Source organism: Sardina pilchardus, chromosome 15 (assembly GCF_963854185.1).
Source record: "Sardina pilchardus chromosome 15, fSarPil1.1, whole genome shotgun sequence".
Classification (NCBI taxonomy): domain Eukaryota; kingdom Metazoa; phylum Chordata; class Actinopteri; order Clupeiformes; family Clupeidae; genus Sardina; species Sardina pilchardus.
In genome coordinates, this window is record NC_085008.1 from 10,312,694 (window position 1) to 10,332,653 (window position 19,960).

Consider the following 19,960-nt stretch of genomic DNA (forward strand, 5'->3'; position numbering starts at 1 on the left):
GGATTTCAGCGCTTCTTGTTTTAGCGAGTTTCAAATATGCAGTCCAAATATACTTCACTAGGCTGCCTCCCACTCAACAAGGTCCTGTTGCATTTGCCATCATATCTTAATGTTGGGTGGCATGACAGATGAGGCCACACAGTGTCTCTCGGTATTGCTTGGCTACTCACTGAATGTTTAAGTATTCTGTGAGTACATTCTTCAAACTGACAGAGATGTATCAGAACTGATCATTGGTTCTAGTCTGTATTCAATAAATGAGGAGTTTTGGAACAGTCCAAAAGTTGTCTTAATCCTGCCTTTCTAGTATGAGAGCAGTTGTGCCAGTCAAACAGTCTGACTCTTCTTCAGATGAACGTTGTCTAACCTGAGTTGTATTCCCTATGCAAAAAACGAGATGAATTAATAATGACTTGACTAATGGCCTAACATGTTTACCATGCTCTGCTTTGGGTTGTAGCGTATCGTTTGCTCTCTTTCGTAATGAAACGGATGTGTGGTAGACATGTTCCACTGTTCACCACAGTGGTCTTTAGTCTGGAAAGGGTGATGGATGCAGGGATGCAAGTAATGAGGCCAAATTAAACTCTGGGTATTTAATAGTGTTTTGAGCCTCCCTTAGAGCTTCGTTAGTTAACAATAAAAAGATGTGCTATTCCCTCTTCATTATTACAACAAAGAGTGCAGACCTTATTTCTAGCAAGAGAAACTGTTTACTCCTAGTACATTTTCACAGCCTGCAATTTAGGGTGCACAGAGTAAAGCACACTGCATTTAGGTGCCAACATGAGTCCTCCAGCACTTCCTATCACTTGCCCACACACACCAGCACTTGAAAATCTTGACTGAGTACCATTTGATAAACAATAGATTTGTCTGAGTGGCATAGACAAACATAGAACTGAATCGCAGTCTACAAGACACGGCAGACTCCGATATTGAACTTCTACAACCTCTGGTGGTTGCTGGAACATAGTTTTTTAGCATTCTCTCTGAGAGTGAGGTATCTAGAGTCCTGAAATGTACCCGTCCTACCACATGCTCATTGGACCCTATACCTACGAGTCTACTTCAGTCCATCAGCCCGACCATCACACCAGCTATCACACGTGATCATTGCTTCACTAACCTCTGGTACACTTCCAACAGTGTTCAAAATGGCCCTGGTTACACCTTTACTTCTCTCAACCCTGCTCAAGTTGAGAACTACATTCCTGTCTCACTCCTACCTTTCCCATCCAAAGGTGTCCAACGAACAGTCTCCAAACAGGTCTCTGAATTCCTTTCAGTCTTCTGGATCCAAATCAATCTGTGTTCAAAAGTGGATACTCTACCGAAACGGCTCTGCTGTTTGTAGCCAAAGCCTTAAAGGAAGCCAGGGCAACCACTCAGTCATCAGTACTCGTTCTGCTTGACTTATCGACTGCCTTTGACACAGTTATTCAAACATGAGATTCTCTGGCTATGTTCTCTCCTGGTTGGAATCCTTCACAGGACACTTGTTTAACATATCATGACTTGGACAGCTGACCAGACCTTGCTACCTCACTACAGTGGTCCCCCAGGGCTTAGTGCGGGGCCCCCTTCTCTTTGCTATCTATACCACCTCTTTGGGACAGATTATCCATTCCCATTCGGCTTCTCATACCACTGCTATACTGATGACACACAGCTCTATCTTTTCTTCCCACCTGATGACCCCTTGGTCTCGACACAGATCTTGGATTGCCTCTCAGACATATCTACATGGATTAAGGCACACCATCTCCAGCTAAACCTCTCAAAAACTGGACTTCTGGTCCTCCCAGCTAAACCAAAGATCATGACATCAATATCAATCAATTGAGTCGTTCTCGACAACCAACTAACCTTCTCTGATCATGTTGCTTCGGTTGCCCAGTTGTACTGTTTCGCACCCCACTCGGAAAAGCAGGACTTACTTGGCTGAAGATGCTCCTGGTGTAGGCAATAGTCATCTCACAACTTGACGACTGTAATGCCCTCCTGACAGGTCTCTCAGCCTGCACAGTGAAACCCCTTCAGATGATCCAGAATGCAGCGGCATGCCTGGTATATACAACCAAACTAAAAGGGCACATGTCTCCCCGTTACTAATCCAGCTGCACTGACAACCTATGATTGCCGAATCAAATTCAAGTCTCTAACGCTTGCCTACAAAGTGATCTTCAGCATTGCTCACACCTACTTGAATACCCTCATATAGGCATATGCTACCATCCGACCGCTGCGCTCCTCAGACGAACAACGTCTAGCTCTACCACCGGTTCACTCAGGCCAATCCAGACTCATCTGCTGTGTTTTGTTAGTGAAACGCAGCCAAATGTAATGTAATGTAATACATGGGGGTAGCGAAAGGGTAGGGCGGTGATGTGCAGGGTTCTATTGAAAACAACAGAATCTGTCTGAAATGGTAAAAAAAACTGCTGTCTTTTAAGATATCTAACTGGGGAGCAAGGCCGTTAAGTTTGATTCAAAACCGAAAATACTATTTTTGCTGCCTTCTATAATAATTACCAAATAACAGTCGTTTTTGAAGGTAGCATCGATGCTCACTTCAGAGACCGTTTATAAAGTTAGACAAGACCTAGACAGTCCTTGCTCACATCATGCTCCCTACAACCCATAATCCTATGTGGCAACATCTGAATTCTCCTTACTAAAAGTATGTCTGAGCCTAGAAATCTAGACGCACCCTAGTGGCAAAAAATATTTTTTGCTTGGCGGGATGATCTAGTGTCACACCGTTAAGGTCAATCCTGCGTCCGGCACCAAGGCAGCCGCTCCAATCAGAACGCTCTATCTGTGTACCAAGTCCTTGAGCCCGCCTTAGCATGGTGACGACAGAACTGCGCCACAACGAGATAGCAGAACTATCATAGAGAACAACGAAGATGGATGAGGCTAACGAAGCGCGCTCTTTTGAATCGGCTTTGTCATCGACTTCGGCAGTATAGACTTGCACTCAAGCACTCAAGTCATTAGTTTTAAAGAAGGATGTATTTGCCGTTTTGCCGACCGGCTACGATTGGTCACAAGTGCTGGCCTGTTATGAGCAGAGGCAGTTTGAAAGACCCATTCATCCCACCTACAGGCTTCAGCTCTGTGAATGGTCCGACTCCAAACTATACATTTAATGTATAGTTTGGCCTGACAGGCTTTGTGAATAACTTTTAAGAGAAAACTCCCAGCTAAAATCTTCTAGTACGTAGGAGTACTCTTAGTGGTAAGATAAAATGCTTTGTGAATACGGGCCCTGACCTGCTATCACATTTAAGCCATTGTCCTTAGATATGTATTAGTACATCTTCATACCCATATTTGTAGTCTTTTGTAGTGCATTTGTGAATATTGCTTTTTCACATCCTCCAGGCACCTGGATACTTACTTGGTAATGCGGCATTTAAATAAATGTTTTGCTGATAGGCTGTTGCACTTTACCTTGTGTAAGTTGTTTTGGTTAAAAGCCTTTGTGGACTGAATGAAAATGTGGCGCATACCATTTGAAGCTTATTTACTCTCATAATATTCACCTTAATGCTTGTTTGATTTTTCTTTTGGTCTTGGCTACCTCAGACACTTCTCAGTTTTGATCAGTTAACCTATCTAGTTTCAAAGGCTGTGTATGTCTTATTTTACTATCATTAAATCCTATATGAATCCACTGACCACCTGTCAAGTGGAAAATTCCAATTCTACACAGAATTGTAGATAGATTATGTCAGAATTGACAAAATGTAGACATTTCCTATACAAACCACACACACATACAGTACATAGTGTGCATACAGAGTGCATCTACATCTAATTTAAGTTCTGTTAAAGCAAACAGGACCCCGACACAAAGCAGAAAAATCCCTTAAAAGTGTGGTGGTTGGAGATCAGTTCAGATCAATGATGTCATCCAAGAATTACTTCCCGTCGGTAAATCTCCTGTGTTCTCCTTCAGGGAGCCGAGGTTATATTCATAACCTAATATTATCATTAAGATCACAGTACATTATGGCTTAGAGATATGGGGAAATGGACAATTTGTTGTCTTTCAGTGTAAGTGTAGAACTACTTTGCCAGTCGAGTACAACAGTGATTGACAGCACGGTATTGACCAGAGACTCCAGTTTAAATTCTATCAATTTGCCTGTTACTCAAGGCATCATTTGTTTGGGAAGAGGTATTGATCTTTCTAAACGTGTGCTCCATTACAGTCTGGGTGCATCACTTTTTTTTTACCTTTCCTTTCAGTCAGTGAATTGTCAGCAAAATAACTCAAGTAATGGAAAGTGTACCAACTGCTGTGCCAACAATGTTAAGGTGGAATTCGGAATTCAAATCAATGAGTGAATCATGACAGATACACATTTCTCATTACACACTCTCAGTGCAATGTACTGTATGTATTTTTTCCTTTTCCTTTTCTTGGTATAGGTTTGAGAGCCAAGAAACCAAAATGTACTCCTTGTTTTGAATAGTATTGGGTGAAGTGCATGCATCAGTGAAACAGTATGATGATTTGAATTATGTGAATAGTGGTGCAGTGATTCACAGACACAACAAAAAGTAAATTGAGTGCCTAAAGTATTTATAGGAGTGTGGCTGGATAATCAGATGGATAGAAAGATAGATGTATAGATATACAAACTAATAAATAGACGGATAGATCGATCACTGGATAGATAGATAGACAGACACTGACAGAACGACTTTTATCTTTCAGAGTAAATAGCGACCCTGTGTGCACAAATAGAGGTACCCTTGGTTCATGGGGCCTACAGAGAGTTCCTTATCAGTGCTGGCTGCTGTAAGACATTGTGAGGGATGACAAGAAGCTGGCATTGAGGGGAGGCTTCAGTCGTGCTCCTGCTGCTCAGTCTACAGTGAACAGAGTGCCTTCATCCCCCAGCCTAGCATTACCTTTCAGTGGAGATTAGATTAGAAGTGGAAATCTCGAAGACACCAGTGCCAGTGCCATGAAGTGTGTTCTTGTGTAGGTGCGCATGCTTATGATACTTGCTCATACTGAGCGTATTTTTCTAAGTAATTATTTTCATTGTTAGAAATTAATTATTAAAAGCTGGGTCTGGAAAGGTAATAAGCCTTCTCCAAAATGATAGCACAAAATGTTTCCGCTGTACATTATCAGCCTCCTATAGAACGTACAACCCCTATTCTGACAAAAATGAATAATTCTGAATGTTAGATTGTATTAAGCGATCCCTTTACATAACAAAGATCTAGACCCGCTGAGGCATGAGTTGTGTGATACAAATAAAATTCCGAAATAAAATTTAGCAGAAGTGCAACCAATAAATCATCAAGGTTCAGCACAATTAGAACCATTAATGCATTTGTTCCCCAAAAATTCAAGTCCTTCCCTGTAATGGCACTTAATGGAAGGAACATACAGTAATGGCAAGGGCTTTAATTCTGATATAATCAGTTCCACAACATTAATATGTAACAATTAAAATAGAGATGGGCAAAGTTTGACAGAGTTTTGTCATTTGAAGGAGAAAACATGCGGACTTGTGATACTGTCTTCGAGAAAGTGAAGAATATGTCTGCAGAATGATGGTTGAGCCTGCCCTTGTATCTGTAAAGCATCAGAAAATGGTGGTGTTTTACCACTAATATTTTGGAGATAGACTTTGAATCACTGTTATTTGGAGAGAGCAAAGAAGGTGTAATGTTATATGAAGCACTCTGTCTCTTTCTGGGACTGGTGTGTATAGAGAGAGAGAGACAGTGTGGGAGGAGGCTGGGTGTACTTTGAATAGTATATTTATAGGAAAGATTGCAGTCATGCAATGAGGTTAGTGTTAAGCTTTTGAGCTTTTTGTGGTCTATTGGGATTTTGAAAAAAAAAAGAAGAAGAAGATAGTCGGTGGAATATTCAGAGGAGCACACTGGTCTGTGTTGGGGTAACATAAATACGGGACACTAAAGGTACCTTGTATACTGAGATTGCTAACGGAAGCTTTATAGATGGTTAGTTGAAATTCTCGGTCCATTTTGTTAATGAACAGTTATCAAATACCACTCTGACAAAATCCCTTAATCCTTAACCAGAAGTTGTTGCCATCAGATGCTTTCTTTTGGGTGGTAGTCATGGTAGGTGATCAAGCTTATTAAGAATACATGTACCGAAATAGTACAGATAGTGCTAAATGTCTGTGTGAATGGTGCTGGTAGAAAGGCCATAGAGTAGTCTCTACCAGTGAGTAAATGTCAAGTGTTGTATGCCTAGTTGTGCGCCCCGATTTTCCAGTGAAGGACAGGGTGTTAGTGGCTGTTGGCATTTAGCAAGAGAGGCCGTGATCCATGGCATTATTGTCTGGGGTTTAGAGCAGATACAAAAATACCCCCAAGGTGTTGATTGCTATCTGTGAAGAACTCCCACATTGGATTTAATACCATTTTGATCCCCTGATTTCTCTCCCTTTATAACATCACTTATCTCTATCCCCTGGAAAAGGTCATTTGGCTCTTCTCTATGTATGTCAGGTCCTAAGGATCTGTCATCGTTACAACTCCCTTAATGCCAGTGTGCTACCTGTGCTCACTCTCTGTGTTGTGGTATGTGTTCTCCAAAAGACGACAGTTTTGTATGTGACTTTCACGCTGACTTTCTACAATGCCAGTTTCTCTATTTTCCTGAGAGCTCAGGAGTTGGTTTTACAGATGTTGCTGCGTGAAAGGCAAACATGGCCTAATAAAAAGTGACTCAGTGGATATAAATGGCTGTCTTGATGCAAAGTGGGTCAGCAACATCAGCCCTGGCTGGTGAAAAACACCCTGCAGCTTTCTTACACTTCACCCTGGTGAATAACCGAGATACTGGAGGACGGGTTGTGTCCAAAATACTGTCACAGTCTCTCACGGCAGAATGAATGCTAATTTATATTTCGGTTTAGAGAGGCCAGATGGAAGGATGTGACATATCCTGTCGTAAACAGATGTTGAGTTAGCATGGAGATGGACATTTTTTAGTCCTTTCAGAGACATAACAGTGAGAAAGTCGTGGTTCTTGTGCGGCCCCATTGGTCATGTGACACAATATGTTCCCCTCAGCTTTCTGACATATCCATATTTGCATAAAGTTACTAGGATCATATGTTACACATTATATCATATAACATGCGACTGCTGCTGCTTCTATTTCTGCTGCTACTACTATTATCTATAAGCTATATCTGCTACTACTATTACTGTTACTACTATTGATAATACTAATAATAGTAAAATAAAATAATAACATACGTATACATAAAATAATAAACAACAGCAATAAACCCTGTATTTAACCCTGCTCTTTTCCCGGTAGCCTATAGAGCTCTCCTTGTGTGTTCAGCGGTGGCTTAGGGATTTGTCCTCTGTTCACCTGAGGCTAGGACCTGAGGCACGACCGTGCTCAGTGTGTGGAGAGCAGCCTGTCGAGAGACTGGTAGAGACGTTCAAGGCTGATCCAGGGCTTGCTGTGGCGGTGGGGGTGGGGACTGGGGCTAGCGCAGCTGTCAGTCTGCTGTTATCTAGACTGGCGGGCTTTGGGGCGTCTGTCACACATATCTAGTGAGCTCTCAAAAAGAGACGTATGTCTCCCAGTCATTCTCACAGGCACACAGTGTCTCTCTCTCTCTCTCTCTCTCTCTCTCTCTCTCTCTCTCTCTCTCTCTCTCTCTCTCTCTTTCTTTCTCTCTCTCTCTCTCTCTCTCTCAAACACACACACACACTTATGCACACACACACACACACACACACACACACACACACACACACAGACAAGCGCTGACAAATGCTTTCCCCCCATTGGCTAAGATGAGCCTGGGGTAGCTTTCAATCACTCCCACGCCCTACTCACTCCCCTGACGGACATGTTTGACCCTGCATGCCCCGCTAACACCTTTCTGGAATCTTGAGTCCAGCCCTGGTATACTTTGTCCACAATGTTAGCGCGGAAATGAATGTTATGGTTGCTCCTGTCACTCAATTTGCACATCCTGGCGTAAATCACCAAGATGCCCTCAGAGCAGAATTGCTGATAAAACAGTATGTCCTCCCTTTAAAGTAATTCCCTCCCTTTAAAGTAAAAAATGTCTGCTGATATGGTTTAAGTGCCTCTCTTTGTAGTGAGTCCGTATCTGCGTGTGTAGTGATTTCTGCACGATAGCATCATAATTGCGCTGAGATGTCTAGTCTCTAGATGAGGGAGTGGTGGTGGGTAATATTTTTTTTTGTTATCTCTATTTTTGTATGCACTTTTACTTCAATAATTGATCAGTTCTTGTGTCTGGACTCTCTTTTCAGCTCTCCCTCTTGGAAAAGATGGGTTTCGGCGGCGTGTTGCTTTACGTGGATCCATGCGATGTCCTCAGCGAGGTCGATATCTGGCACAAGGCCTTCGGCGTCACTCTGAATCCTGGAGGAGATCCCTCAACCCCAGGATACCCGAGCATCAGTAAGTGAACCATTCAGATGATGATGATCTGAAGGGCAGTTATTCTATTCACAATAGAAAAACATTTTCCACATTCTCTACTTCTTTTTGTGCCTTCATGATGGTATTACTCGTTAAAGTCTGATGTTAGAGGTTGTGATGATGACGACGATGATGATTATGATGATGGTGTTGTTGAATGCTCTCAGTTCTTTGTTGTCCTCAGTGCATCTTATGTGTCTCTCTTTCTCAGCGCATCTTACATTTCTTTTATTTTCAATCTTTCTCTTTCTCAGCGCACGTTTGTGCTTTCTCTGTCTCTCTCAAACATTCCGCCAACCTGCTCCTCAGACACTGCGCTATCTCCTTTATTTGATTATTATTCCTGTGGCGTCTCATGTTAAAATTTGAATGAGCAGTAGTTAGTCCAGCGAGGCCCCCAGGCTTGGCTGATCAAGCCTGCGTTGCGTGCGCAGGGCCTGGGTGGAGCTCGCTCGGCGTCAGCGCCAGAGTTTTAAGAGAGAAAGGAGAAGCAGCTCAAGAGCAGCTTTGTTTGTTTGCACTTGATGCGCCCCTGGGAGCCCCGCTCTAAAAATTCATATCCTGCGCCGCCGCTATGAAGTCAAGTGCTGGAACTGAGGAATTATAATTGCATTTCACGGCTTAATTATGGAAATTCAGGTTTTTCCTCCTTGAAAAGTTGTCAGCACTAATGCGGTGAACATCAGTATTCCACTGACTCAGTGTCAAACACTCAACATTCCACGAGAGTTACTGTTCAGCCACCACATTGCCTTTTTTTATTTCCAGGACAAAGTTGCACCACTAATTATTTATATACATCCAAATAGACCCCATGCAGAATTTGTATACAACATGATAGTAATTGGATGTGTGTTTGTTTTGTGCAGTCATTTTGTAATGGCTTGCATGATCCCATCTGTTTTTTAGCAACTGTAATTAACATAGTGCATGGCACTAGAACTTCCCCATTGCCCTTTTTAAATGTCCATGGCACCAGAACTTCTCTGGTCGTGAATCAGTCCAACCAGAGAGTGTCTGTGTGTTGTAGGAGAGACATATGCTGCTGTCCTTGGTGCTGAAACACAGACCTCTGGCCAGCACCATGGACAGCTCCCAGCCCCAACAAACACATCATGACAGTGGAGTTGGATGAATGCAAAATGCCATATTTACCATCGCTTACGCTCATTAGCCATGGGACTGCACACAGGCCGAGGTCCTGACCTCCCCCATCTTTCTGGAGACAGGTGCCACTGTCTGAAGGTGTGCAAGTTTGCCGAGCGCAAGCTTTCACCCACGTGTGGCAGCCCTCTCTATCCCCACCATATGCCCCGCTCGGACTGGCCTCAGGAAACGTGGCACCACTGTAATACCTGAGGATTGCAGCAGGCAACAGTCAGGACACAGAGGACTGAGAGCAGATGTCTGAACAGATGTTGCATGCCGCCTCACTCTATCACCAGCACAGCAGTGTTGCTGATGCCTCTTGGAGTGTGTGTGTGTGTGTGGGCGGTGCACTTGAGGGGGTCAAGGGGACACTGAATTATTTAGAAGAAGTGGTATTTACTCCAGTCTTAGGGAGTGTGTGTGTGTGTGTTTATAAGACACACAGGGGGTCGAGAGGTTTGTGGCAGATTGTAAGACACCCCCAGCTCATGAGAGGGGTACAGTTTGTTTGTGGTAGGTGACTTACAAATGTGTTTTCTGTTTGAATTTGCAAAATAGGAGACGGGGTTTATATCGTTAAGATGCTAAATGTTAAAGCGTGTTGCAGTCCATGTCTCCACGATTGCATCCTGAATATGAACAGTGTTGGAATATATTCCCCACTGTTAATTTGGTCGAAAGGTGTTTGTCAGACCATCGCTGCTTGACAGGGTGGGCATTAGCCAGATGTTTGTCTCTGGAGACGACAGCTGTCGTAAGACAACATTCCACTCACTACCCATGTGGTTTGCTACACCCTGTGCCAGCCATGCTTTCAGATGAAACATGAGACTACCACAGAATTACAAGACACCTTTATGGCCCATCCTTATGCATATTGATGTTGTGCAGTCCGTCCTCTTCATGTTTGTCTAATTTGATTGCATAATTGCAAATTTAGTGCATATGTTCTAAAAGCATATGGGATGAGAATCTTAATATGATTTATAGATGATGCATGATGGGTTGGCTTAGCATGGGGAAATCAGTAGTAGGTAATGCAACAGTGGGTTTGCATTGCACGTCTGTCATTACTAATTCCACTTAGTGGAGCAGGAGTGAGCAAGATGATGCATAGTTGAACTTTATCTTGCAGGGAAAGGTGTGAGTTAATTGCTGGGGACAGTGTATGATATGGTAGAATTATTACATTAATTAAAAATCTTACGTAATCAGTGGAGTCCTCAGGGATTTTTTAGCTTAGTTCTTAAATGCTTCCCCAAAAATTGAAGAAAAAAATTATATCAGTGTATACTCCGTTGACATGCAAAAATAGCTCAATTCGTTTGAAATCACTGAGAGGAAATATGTCTATGTCTTGCAAAGCTGTGAGCTGCAGTTACGGCTTTAATTTGTCTTGTCGTTTTGGTTTGTCTCCGCTGTATTGTTGTGGCATTTTGTGCCTTGTTTGTTTGTGGTTAAATTCCCCACCACTGTTTTTACAGATTAGCTTAGAACAGCTCTAGGTGTTGGGTGGAAGTCTTTCGCATTAGAATGCAGTTTCCCCTATTAGCTGACTGCCGTACCTCAGAGGGAGGGGATATTTTTGATTTCATAATCGTATTAACCTTCTAAAGCAAAAGCTGCTATCCTTCCCCTGCCTTTCGACACAAACGGAAGGAGAAGAAATGGTTTGAAACCATTTTTACATGTTAATTTCCACTTGCTGACAGGTGGGTCTATTCACATGGAAAGAATTGCATCCCTTGGGTTATTTAGAAACCTTGTTGAAGTCAAAAGAAGCCTTTGAATAGAAATGTAGTCATTTGCATATTGATTTAAACACGGCACAGGCACAGCAATGGGACCCGTGTTTGAGACTTTAATGAACAAATGGAGCTGTTATTATTGAGGAGGCGGTGGTCCTCTGTGCAACGTCACTCGCAGTGATCACAATATTTTTGCATATCATCCATCCTTGTAACATCTTGTCCGGGTCCCTCGAGTCTTTTGTGTTTAATGTGTGCTGAGACTCCCAGAGATAAACCTAAAGTAGTCGTGAAGCAGATAAGGCCGTTGTAAGTCCCAAGTGAGTTAATATGGACATTTAAGGTTCCGATGAACTTTCTATTCCATTAAAGGAAACGTGTTATTGGTGTCAAGGTCAGCCTGGGGATCTTATAAATTCAGGAGGATGCTAGACGTTTTTCTGTTGGGGAGTTGGAAGCTCTCATTATGCCTAATTGCCTTTCTAATGAAACAATACGTGGAAAAAAAGTGTTGTGCCCGTGCTGTGGTTTCGCATCTCTTTGAGTTGCATAATGCATTGAGGTTAAAGTAGTTAAATGCTTTCCGTTTAATTTATTAATGTTTCTCTGAAGTATAAATGAATTACTTTGGAAATTGAGTTCCTCCTGATCAGACCGCTATGGATGCAGAAATGGTGGTAAACTAAATGTATTGGGTTACTTGAGAGAGTTAATTGATATTTAAGGTAACATAATCATAATGAAATACGACTCTACATCTAGGTAATGCATTGTACATTTTCAGAAGAAATGAGAAGACGTCTCTTGATAAACTACCATGAGTTAATTCTCTATATCCAAAAGTAGCTAACAAGGTTGTCATCGACAGTAGCAGTCCTTACTTTGTCGTATATTGTACCAGTAATTATACCATTAAGTGGTGTCTTACAAATGATATGCATGCAAATGTATTATGAGATATTGCTTACGTGAACCACAATCCAAATCCTGTGTGTGTGTGTGTGTGTGTGAAAGATGGAGTAACTCAGTTGTTTAAAGGGATAATCCGGAGTGAAATGCACTTTAGATCAATTTTTCGGACTATTGGGAGTACATACGTTGAGTTGACACCAAAATCATGTCATTCGGATGTATTTTGAGAAAGTTCGAGTTCACCGTTTTTAGCCAAAACTCGTTAGCCTGGAAGTGACCGGGGCAGGTCCTTTCGCCACTACAAAACGCTATTTTTATACCTCTTCTACTGTTCCAAACAACGCTACACTTACGTGGTAGTGAGTAGAGGGTCCCTAAAGCCAAACCGAAGTATCCCCACGTCTTTATGTGGTCGGATAGAGAGTCCAGAATGAATTTAATCGAGTCAGTACCTTCCGGAAATGTCACTGCGGCAGCTGCGCAACGTTTCAACAACACTTTACTAACATTTCCGGAAAGGTACTGACTCGATTAAATTAATTCTGGACTCTCTATCCGACCACATAAAGACGTGAGGATACTTCGGTTTGGCTTTAGGGACCCTCTACTCACTACCACGTAAGTGTAGCGTTGTTTGGAACAGTAGAAGAGGTATAAAAATAGCGTTTTGTAGTGGCGAAAGGACCTGCCCCGGTCACTTCCAGGCTAACGAGTTTTGGCTAAAAACGGTGAACTCGAACTTTCTCAAAATACATCCGAATGACATGATTTTGGTGTCAACTCAACGTATGTACTCCCAATAGTCCGAAAAATTGATCTAAAGTGCATTTCACTCCGGATTATCCCTTTAAGTCATGATGAATTGGCCAAAGATAATTTTGATACCGTTCTTTATTTAGTACTTTGATATAACACTACCTTATTGCTTCTCTCTTCTTGTGCCATGGTTCTTAAGAAATGCATGGCCCCGGTTTTTGGTGATGTCGTAGCAATTCGCCTTGTTCTTTAGCTGGTTGCTCTCAGTAGGGATTTCCCTGAGATGATGCATATTGAATGTGGGTCATACCAGGTTGCTAATTCACAGCCTTGTATAAAAACAAGTTAGATCATTTGATGGCAAAATTGAGCAAAGTCAGCGGATACATTTTTACACTGACATGTCTTGCTTCTATTACCATTTCCTTTTTTTTTCTATTACGTTTTTGAAGATTACAAACATTCTTGAAAGGGCTCTCAGCAACAGTTGTTTTGCAATTCATTTTCCCGACAAATGTTGCATTCAGGGCGGTAAGGGGGTGCTCAGTCAGTAATATTATGCAAATGAAACTCTCTTGCAGTATCTCATTGTATGAGCGTGATAACTGAGAAGTATACATTGAGAAGGTTGTGTAATGCATGTGTGTTCATAAGCAGCATTACAGACTCAGCCCACATTGCTTTAGTTCATTGACACCACCGCCTGCTCTCTACTTGAATTTGATAGCGTCTTTACGCATTTTAAAGTGTATTCCCAAGTGTTAAACGGTACTGAACATAATCCATCAGTGGAGGCCTCAGAATATTATTGTATTTTTCAGATATCAGTAGCACAGTTGTGCTGGTGAAACATACATTTTTAAAAAAGTACAGAGCACAGGACTTGGTCCTTTTTACCAATGATCACTTAAATGGGTTTTAATCCTGTGTCTAATCCATTGCAGTCAATGTCATCCAACACATGTATTACCAAAACTTGCTACAGGCTGTTGCAGCAAGGTTTCGCATGAGCCACCACTAATAGGCTCCAGCACATGTTAGCACAACACATTGATTCCAAAGCATAGTCTATGCCCCAGCAATAACATCTGGGTCAGTATTATTAAGTAATCTGACATTGTTTCAGGTGGTGTTTATTTTTGTACACCAATAAAAACAGTTACTGTAGCTCTTCATTTAAGACTTTCATTTAAGACTCTCTCATGCACACACAAACAAAGCATGCAACTCTTGTAGATCTAAAAATTGAACACAGTTCATTATCTATTAGTATCCTAACTATTGGATCTTGATCAACAAAGTTATTTGGTACATGACTGTGGGTTTGATAGAAATTTGTCAGAAAGCTGCTTTTTAAGCTTTAGTCCCCTGATACACATTGTGTTTGTCAGGGCTCCAGTCCACCCTCCTGATCAGTGATCAGCTGAGGATATGCGCATCTTCAACACACACACACACACACACAAACACACACACACACACACACACACACACACACACACACACACACACACACAGACACACACACACACACACACACAATCTTGCTTTCCCAAATGTGTGCTCATCCTGCTTCTTTTTGCACATCAATAACTAACTGTAACTGACAGAGAGAGAGAGAGAGAGAGAGAGAGAGAGAGAGAGAGAGAGAATTTATTTACTGAGGTACCCACGCCCATTGCTATTTACCTGTTTTCAGTCCCTCTCCTGTTGAGCTGTTGTCTGCCCTCCCCAACACCCCTGCAGGCCCCTTGCCCCTCCATATTTCCTATGAGACATGGCCACAGTTTAGCCCCAGCAAGTGGGGAATAATTTTCCCAGACGAAAATTTACGGTTGCAGCTAGCCCCAAGCCCCTCTGGTCTTAAATCCATTTCTCTTTGCATCTGCGGTGCTGGAGATTACGGCCCGGCGGTGGCATTGGCTGTGGGAAATGACTTGCATGCCTAGAGACTGTAGAGTTAACATGCACTAACAAAGAGAACACTGTTTTGTTTGTTGAGTGTGTATCATTTACATTACAGTGCGTGATTTGATTTGCATGTTAAGATTTGCTTTTGTGCTTAATTGTTTTGAGTTTGTAATCGCTGCCATTTCTGGTAGGCAGTCATTTTTCTTTCACGCAAATCTTGAATGAAGTTTATGCAATTTCTGATTGTGGCATCCTTTAGACTGTGAGCATAATATCTGCACTGTTGAGAAGATTGGCTCTGGCCCTGTGTGGGTCCCATGGGCTTCCATTGCCCACTAATTAATCACACTAATGGTACACTTATATCGATTTTGTTCCTGGAGTCAGCTATTATTTATTGCAAGCAAAACAATAAAACAATGACATTTAAGTTTGGGTCCCTGGTATCACGTAAATGTACCTGTATTGGTGACATGTGGTCACTGGAGAAATAACTTTGTGTGCCAGCACTTGACATCCTTTTGTTTAACCTGTAGAAGTTAGCAAGGATCAGAGCAATGCACTTTATCAGACACAATGCTATATATGTTCAGGCTGAGTAAGACTGTAACAACGCTCGACAAACAGTATCCAGTAAATATCATCAATGGGCCCAAGAGTGGTCCATAATTAGAAGGATGCTTTAAGTGATGTATCTCAAAATTGAGTTGGGCAGTATCTCAGTTTCAGTCATTGGGTTGAAAATCTATCTGACGTTTGGGTCTGTTTAATGAAGGCAGCCACATGGTCGGTGGGTTTAGTGTCATCCCAGTTGGTGACTCCATGGGCAGAAAGTGTCATTAAGTGATCGTTAAAAAGCAATCATCATTAAGAAAAGAGAATTTTCAGGTGCCCTGGTCTAGTGATTCTGGAGCATCAAACACAATAAAGGTCAATTAAGAAAACAGTGTTTTAAATGTTCTTAGTTCCACAGAAGTAGCAAATATTTAATTATTGGAATGCTAGTACAATAGTATCACTTCAGATCACATATTTTATCTTTGTATATCATGTATCAGCAGTAGCATTAGTGTTGCTAATTTGATCTTTTTATTTTATTTTACATACATATTGTGAAGTGTGAATGGTATATGATGTGGGTAGCTCCTATAGATCTGTGAGATTGGACTGGACTTCACAGCTCTGTCGAAAATGTAAATGTAAATTCAACCCATTTTACTTAAAGTGAAAGGGATTGTGTTCATCAAAAGAACTAAAATGCTGGAGAAACAGTACAGTATGTGACAGCTAACATAGGTGATGGACAATTATGTTGTGATAGATAAAATGGCATGAGCAGATTCTCAGAACTACTGTATGATTATGTTTTTGTTGTTGTTGTTGTTGTTAGAATTGTGCTTTAAAGCTTTAAATGTTTTTACCATGTTGTAAGTCGCTTTGATTAAAAAGCATCAGCTAAATGTAATGTAATGTAATGTAATGATACTACCACCCAGTCACCATTTTAAGACAAATGGGATTAAATCACCCATGCCTAAATGTTTGCCTAAAGCAAGTCTCAGGCAACAAACCATCGTCAACCCTATCATTAGAGTTGCTACTTATGTTCACTTTCACATTCCTGACCATCTTTCGAGGGTCTGATTAAGATTCATCTGCCCTTGCGATGAACCTGTATTCACATACCACCATCCCACAACATTTCCAAGCATATAAGTAAGAGCAGGGGGTTTTCACATCAATTAGATTTGTTGCACTAAATTTGTGTTTGCAAAGATCTTAAACAAATCTAGTGGTATAAGCTGGATGACCAGATATTTCTCATTATATTTGGAGATTATTTTGATAAATGTTAAACTTCGGTCAGTCTTTTGTCAACACTGACACCTATGTAAACAGATAAATCATCAACTGTGTTTTTCAGTTCAAGTAAATAAGGCTGCTTGTTGCTAATGAAACAGAATAGATGATAGAATTATTACATTATGTCCCCTGATAAAGGTGTATCATAGACACTTGGCAAATGTGTATTGATAATGTGGAAATGATTGTGAAGGTTGGGAGAGGACAACTGTTTGACCCTGAATTACGTTCACATGGAGAATATGCATGCTGCAATCTGATTCAAGTCCCAAAGCAAAGTGTATCACATAACATCCACAAAAATATATTTCATTTACACCCCACTACTAAAATAGATGTGACACATGGTTCACAATCTTCACATATATCTCAATGAATGCATCACCCTGCAGTGTAATGGAGAATACAAAAGGCAATGAAGTTATTTCCACAGAGAGTAATGGTTATCAGAGAAGCGTAGATTGGAGTGAGCATAACCTAATATGCAGCATTTCTTTTTTTTTTACAAGCTTTGGTCCCTGAGCAAATATTGCTTCCCTGAAAATGGCACCTGTTTTCCACAACCTAATCATGAATCCTGGTCCCATTTAAAACCACTGTGTATATACACACCAGTCTGCATGCACTATACAGTATGGCAGGCACGGGCCAGCTGTTCCTATTAAGATTCCATTTTGTCTCCCATCAACAATGGTAACAGGGCATTGCTACCCCAAATTACAGTGTGATAAAATTGAAGACGGGAGAAGTAAAGCCTCTGAGAGGATGGGTCTCTGTAATAATTAATACAGTGCCTTTCCAACTTGTGCACGCTGCTCCAGAGAATACAAGTACATTTTATTGTTTGTTTGTTTTATCTCAGCATTTTTTGAAAGTGCTGTGCAGGCATTATATCAAGTTCTACTCTGTCGAGGACTTAAGTCTGCTCTCGAGAAGAATTGTGATGGAACATTTAATTTGGGCTCACACATAACATGTTGTTTTTCTTTTAAAGGAAAAAAAACACACACCTCAACCAAGAAATATTAAATTCAGTCGACCTGAGTGTATTTATTTTTCATCAGTCCTGACTTGATTTTATGAGGTTTAGCTGACTATACTGGCAATGCTTCTTTCCCTCTTTTCCTTGTTGCTTTGTTTATGGTTTGCTATTAAAAGCTCTATTCATCAAGGCTGTCCTCTACCTTCTCGTGGTTCATATTCCAGTCACTTGCGTGTTAGATATAGAAACCTCAGAACTGGAATATGGGTGCTTTTCTGTGGTGGCTATTAATGCAGCCTGTGGTCTCTGTTCTGCACAGAGAAACCATTTAATGCTCAGTGAATCCCTTTTGCTTTGATCATCACCCCCTAAACTGTGATGTTTTCCACCCTACTTTAACCAGAGCTCTCTGGAGAGGGCCTCTCAGTTCATCATTCTAATTGGCCATGTTTTTTTTCCAAGTAGGGTTTCAAACCAGAATTCTAAAGTGTGTATCACATGGCCACAAAAGATGAAACAAAAGCTGTCAATAATAAATCCCAATTGAAGGTTATTGAACTTTTTTAGATTTTAAGAAACTTTTATCTGACTGATCTGGTCTACAAAATCTACTACATTTTGGATTTTTGCATTTTTGATGCCTTAATTAATCATGTTTTAATAAATATTTAACAAAACACCTATATATGTGTTGTTGTTTTAGTTTCAACAAATTAACTATTAACTAGTGCCATACCTTACCATGAAAGAATGAGTCACTTACTGTACTGGTATACTTTCTTACTGTCCGGGTATTGTCTATTTTTCAAATAACTCAGTCAGCTGTATCATTTCCTGCAAAACGTTCACCGTTGGTCCATTTACAGTACATGTTGTCTCTAAAAGTATCTTTTCTGGCAGTCAACCCATTGACAGGATGTTCAGCTGTCGTGACCACTCTCAGAATGGTTAATGCCATATTTATACGGCTGGCCAATGATGTTTACTACGCTATTGATGATCAGTTGTAGATAAACTTAGAGAGATAAACTTAAATGAAATCAATGGCAGTGCTGCAACAGTGCTCAGTGGCTTGAGTTAAAAGTGAGGTCAGATGCATTAATGGATGAACAAGAAATATTGAGAGAAAACATCATGCACATGTTGATGGTTCTCCACAGGTGAAGGATTTCAGGCCAGCTACAGTACACTATTTATTGATGTGTGATTACCCCAACCTGCCTCCTTCAATGTCTGACTAAACGCTGTCTCATTTTTGTGATCCAACATGTTTTGAGGGTCAGAAAGCTGGTTTACATAGGAGAATAGGGAATTGAAGAAATAGGGCTATTGGTCTTGTACGGACATATCTGAAAGTATGAGCGCAAGAGTTCAGTCATTAAAAACACCAAGGCAGTCGAGTGTGATCAATGGGACACAATTATTTAAAATTATACTGTCATGTACTATCAATCTCTCAATACTAGACAGCCGTATATGGCTATGACTAAGTCTTTCACCACTCTCACTACTACCTGAGATAGGGAAATTCCCAATTTCTGCTTGCTCTGCTCAAAATAATTTTCAGAGAAAAAATAACCCTCTGGCTGTTGGTTAACAAACAGATTTCACTTGTTTACCTATGTTTTGCTTTTAAGGAGCATTTACCCATTTAGCTTTAAACAAATTTCCACTACTGCTTTCCAGCATGCAGTAAAGTGCTACCGTGGTAGATCCGGTGTTCTGAAAACACATGATGGGAAATGTTTCCCAGACTTCCCAGCTGTGATTATGAAACACTGCAAGTTAAAAACAACCCTCTAAAACCTTTCAGTTGTGGTTGCTTCCCAAAAACCACTATTAATCTGTTGAATTTGCAGTCATTGTCAACATTGTAAGCAGAGAAGCTTTTATCTTTCATCCTAGCACAGGTTTGAGATAGTGACTAGTATGACATGTGTGACTGTACGAGTTTAAGATGATTTCTGCTGTGTGTATATTTGCATTACAAGCTCCATTATTCAGCAGCTGGCAGTTTTTTTTTGTTCATGATTAGTTTAGTTCAAATACTAGCTAGAGTGTGCAGTAACCATAACATTGCTCCATAATTTGGCAAGGTGAACATCAATATGTCAACCTCTTACCAAATCCAGAAAGATAATAAAGTAC

The 19,960-nt window shown here is 41.0% G+C and overlaps 1 protein-coding gene across 3 annotated transcripts in view; it reads left to right on the plus strand.

Annotated features, from left to right (window-relative positions):
* The window catches only part of LOC134102590 (inactive N-acetylated-alpha-linked acidic dipeptidase-like protein 2), a 185,634-nt gene that overhangs the window by 84,554 nt on the left and 81,120 nt on the right, over window positions 1-19,960 (plus strand). For all 3 annotated transcript variants that reach the window (XM_062556740.1, XM_062556742.1, XM_062556741.1), the window contains exon 5: window positions 8,320-8,470. In XM_062556740.1, coding sequence (XP_062412724.1) covers window positions 8,320-8,470 — 151 coding nt within the window. The remainder of the gene's footprint in view (window positions 1-8,319; window positions 8,471-19,960) is intronic.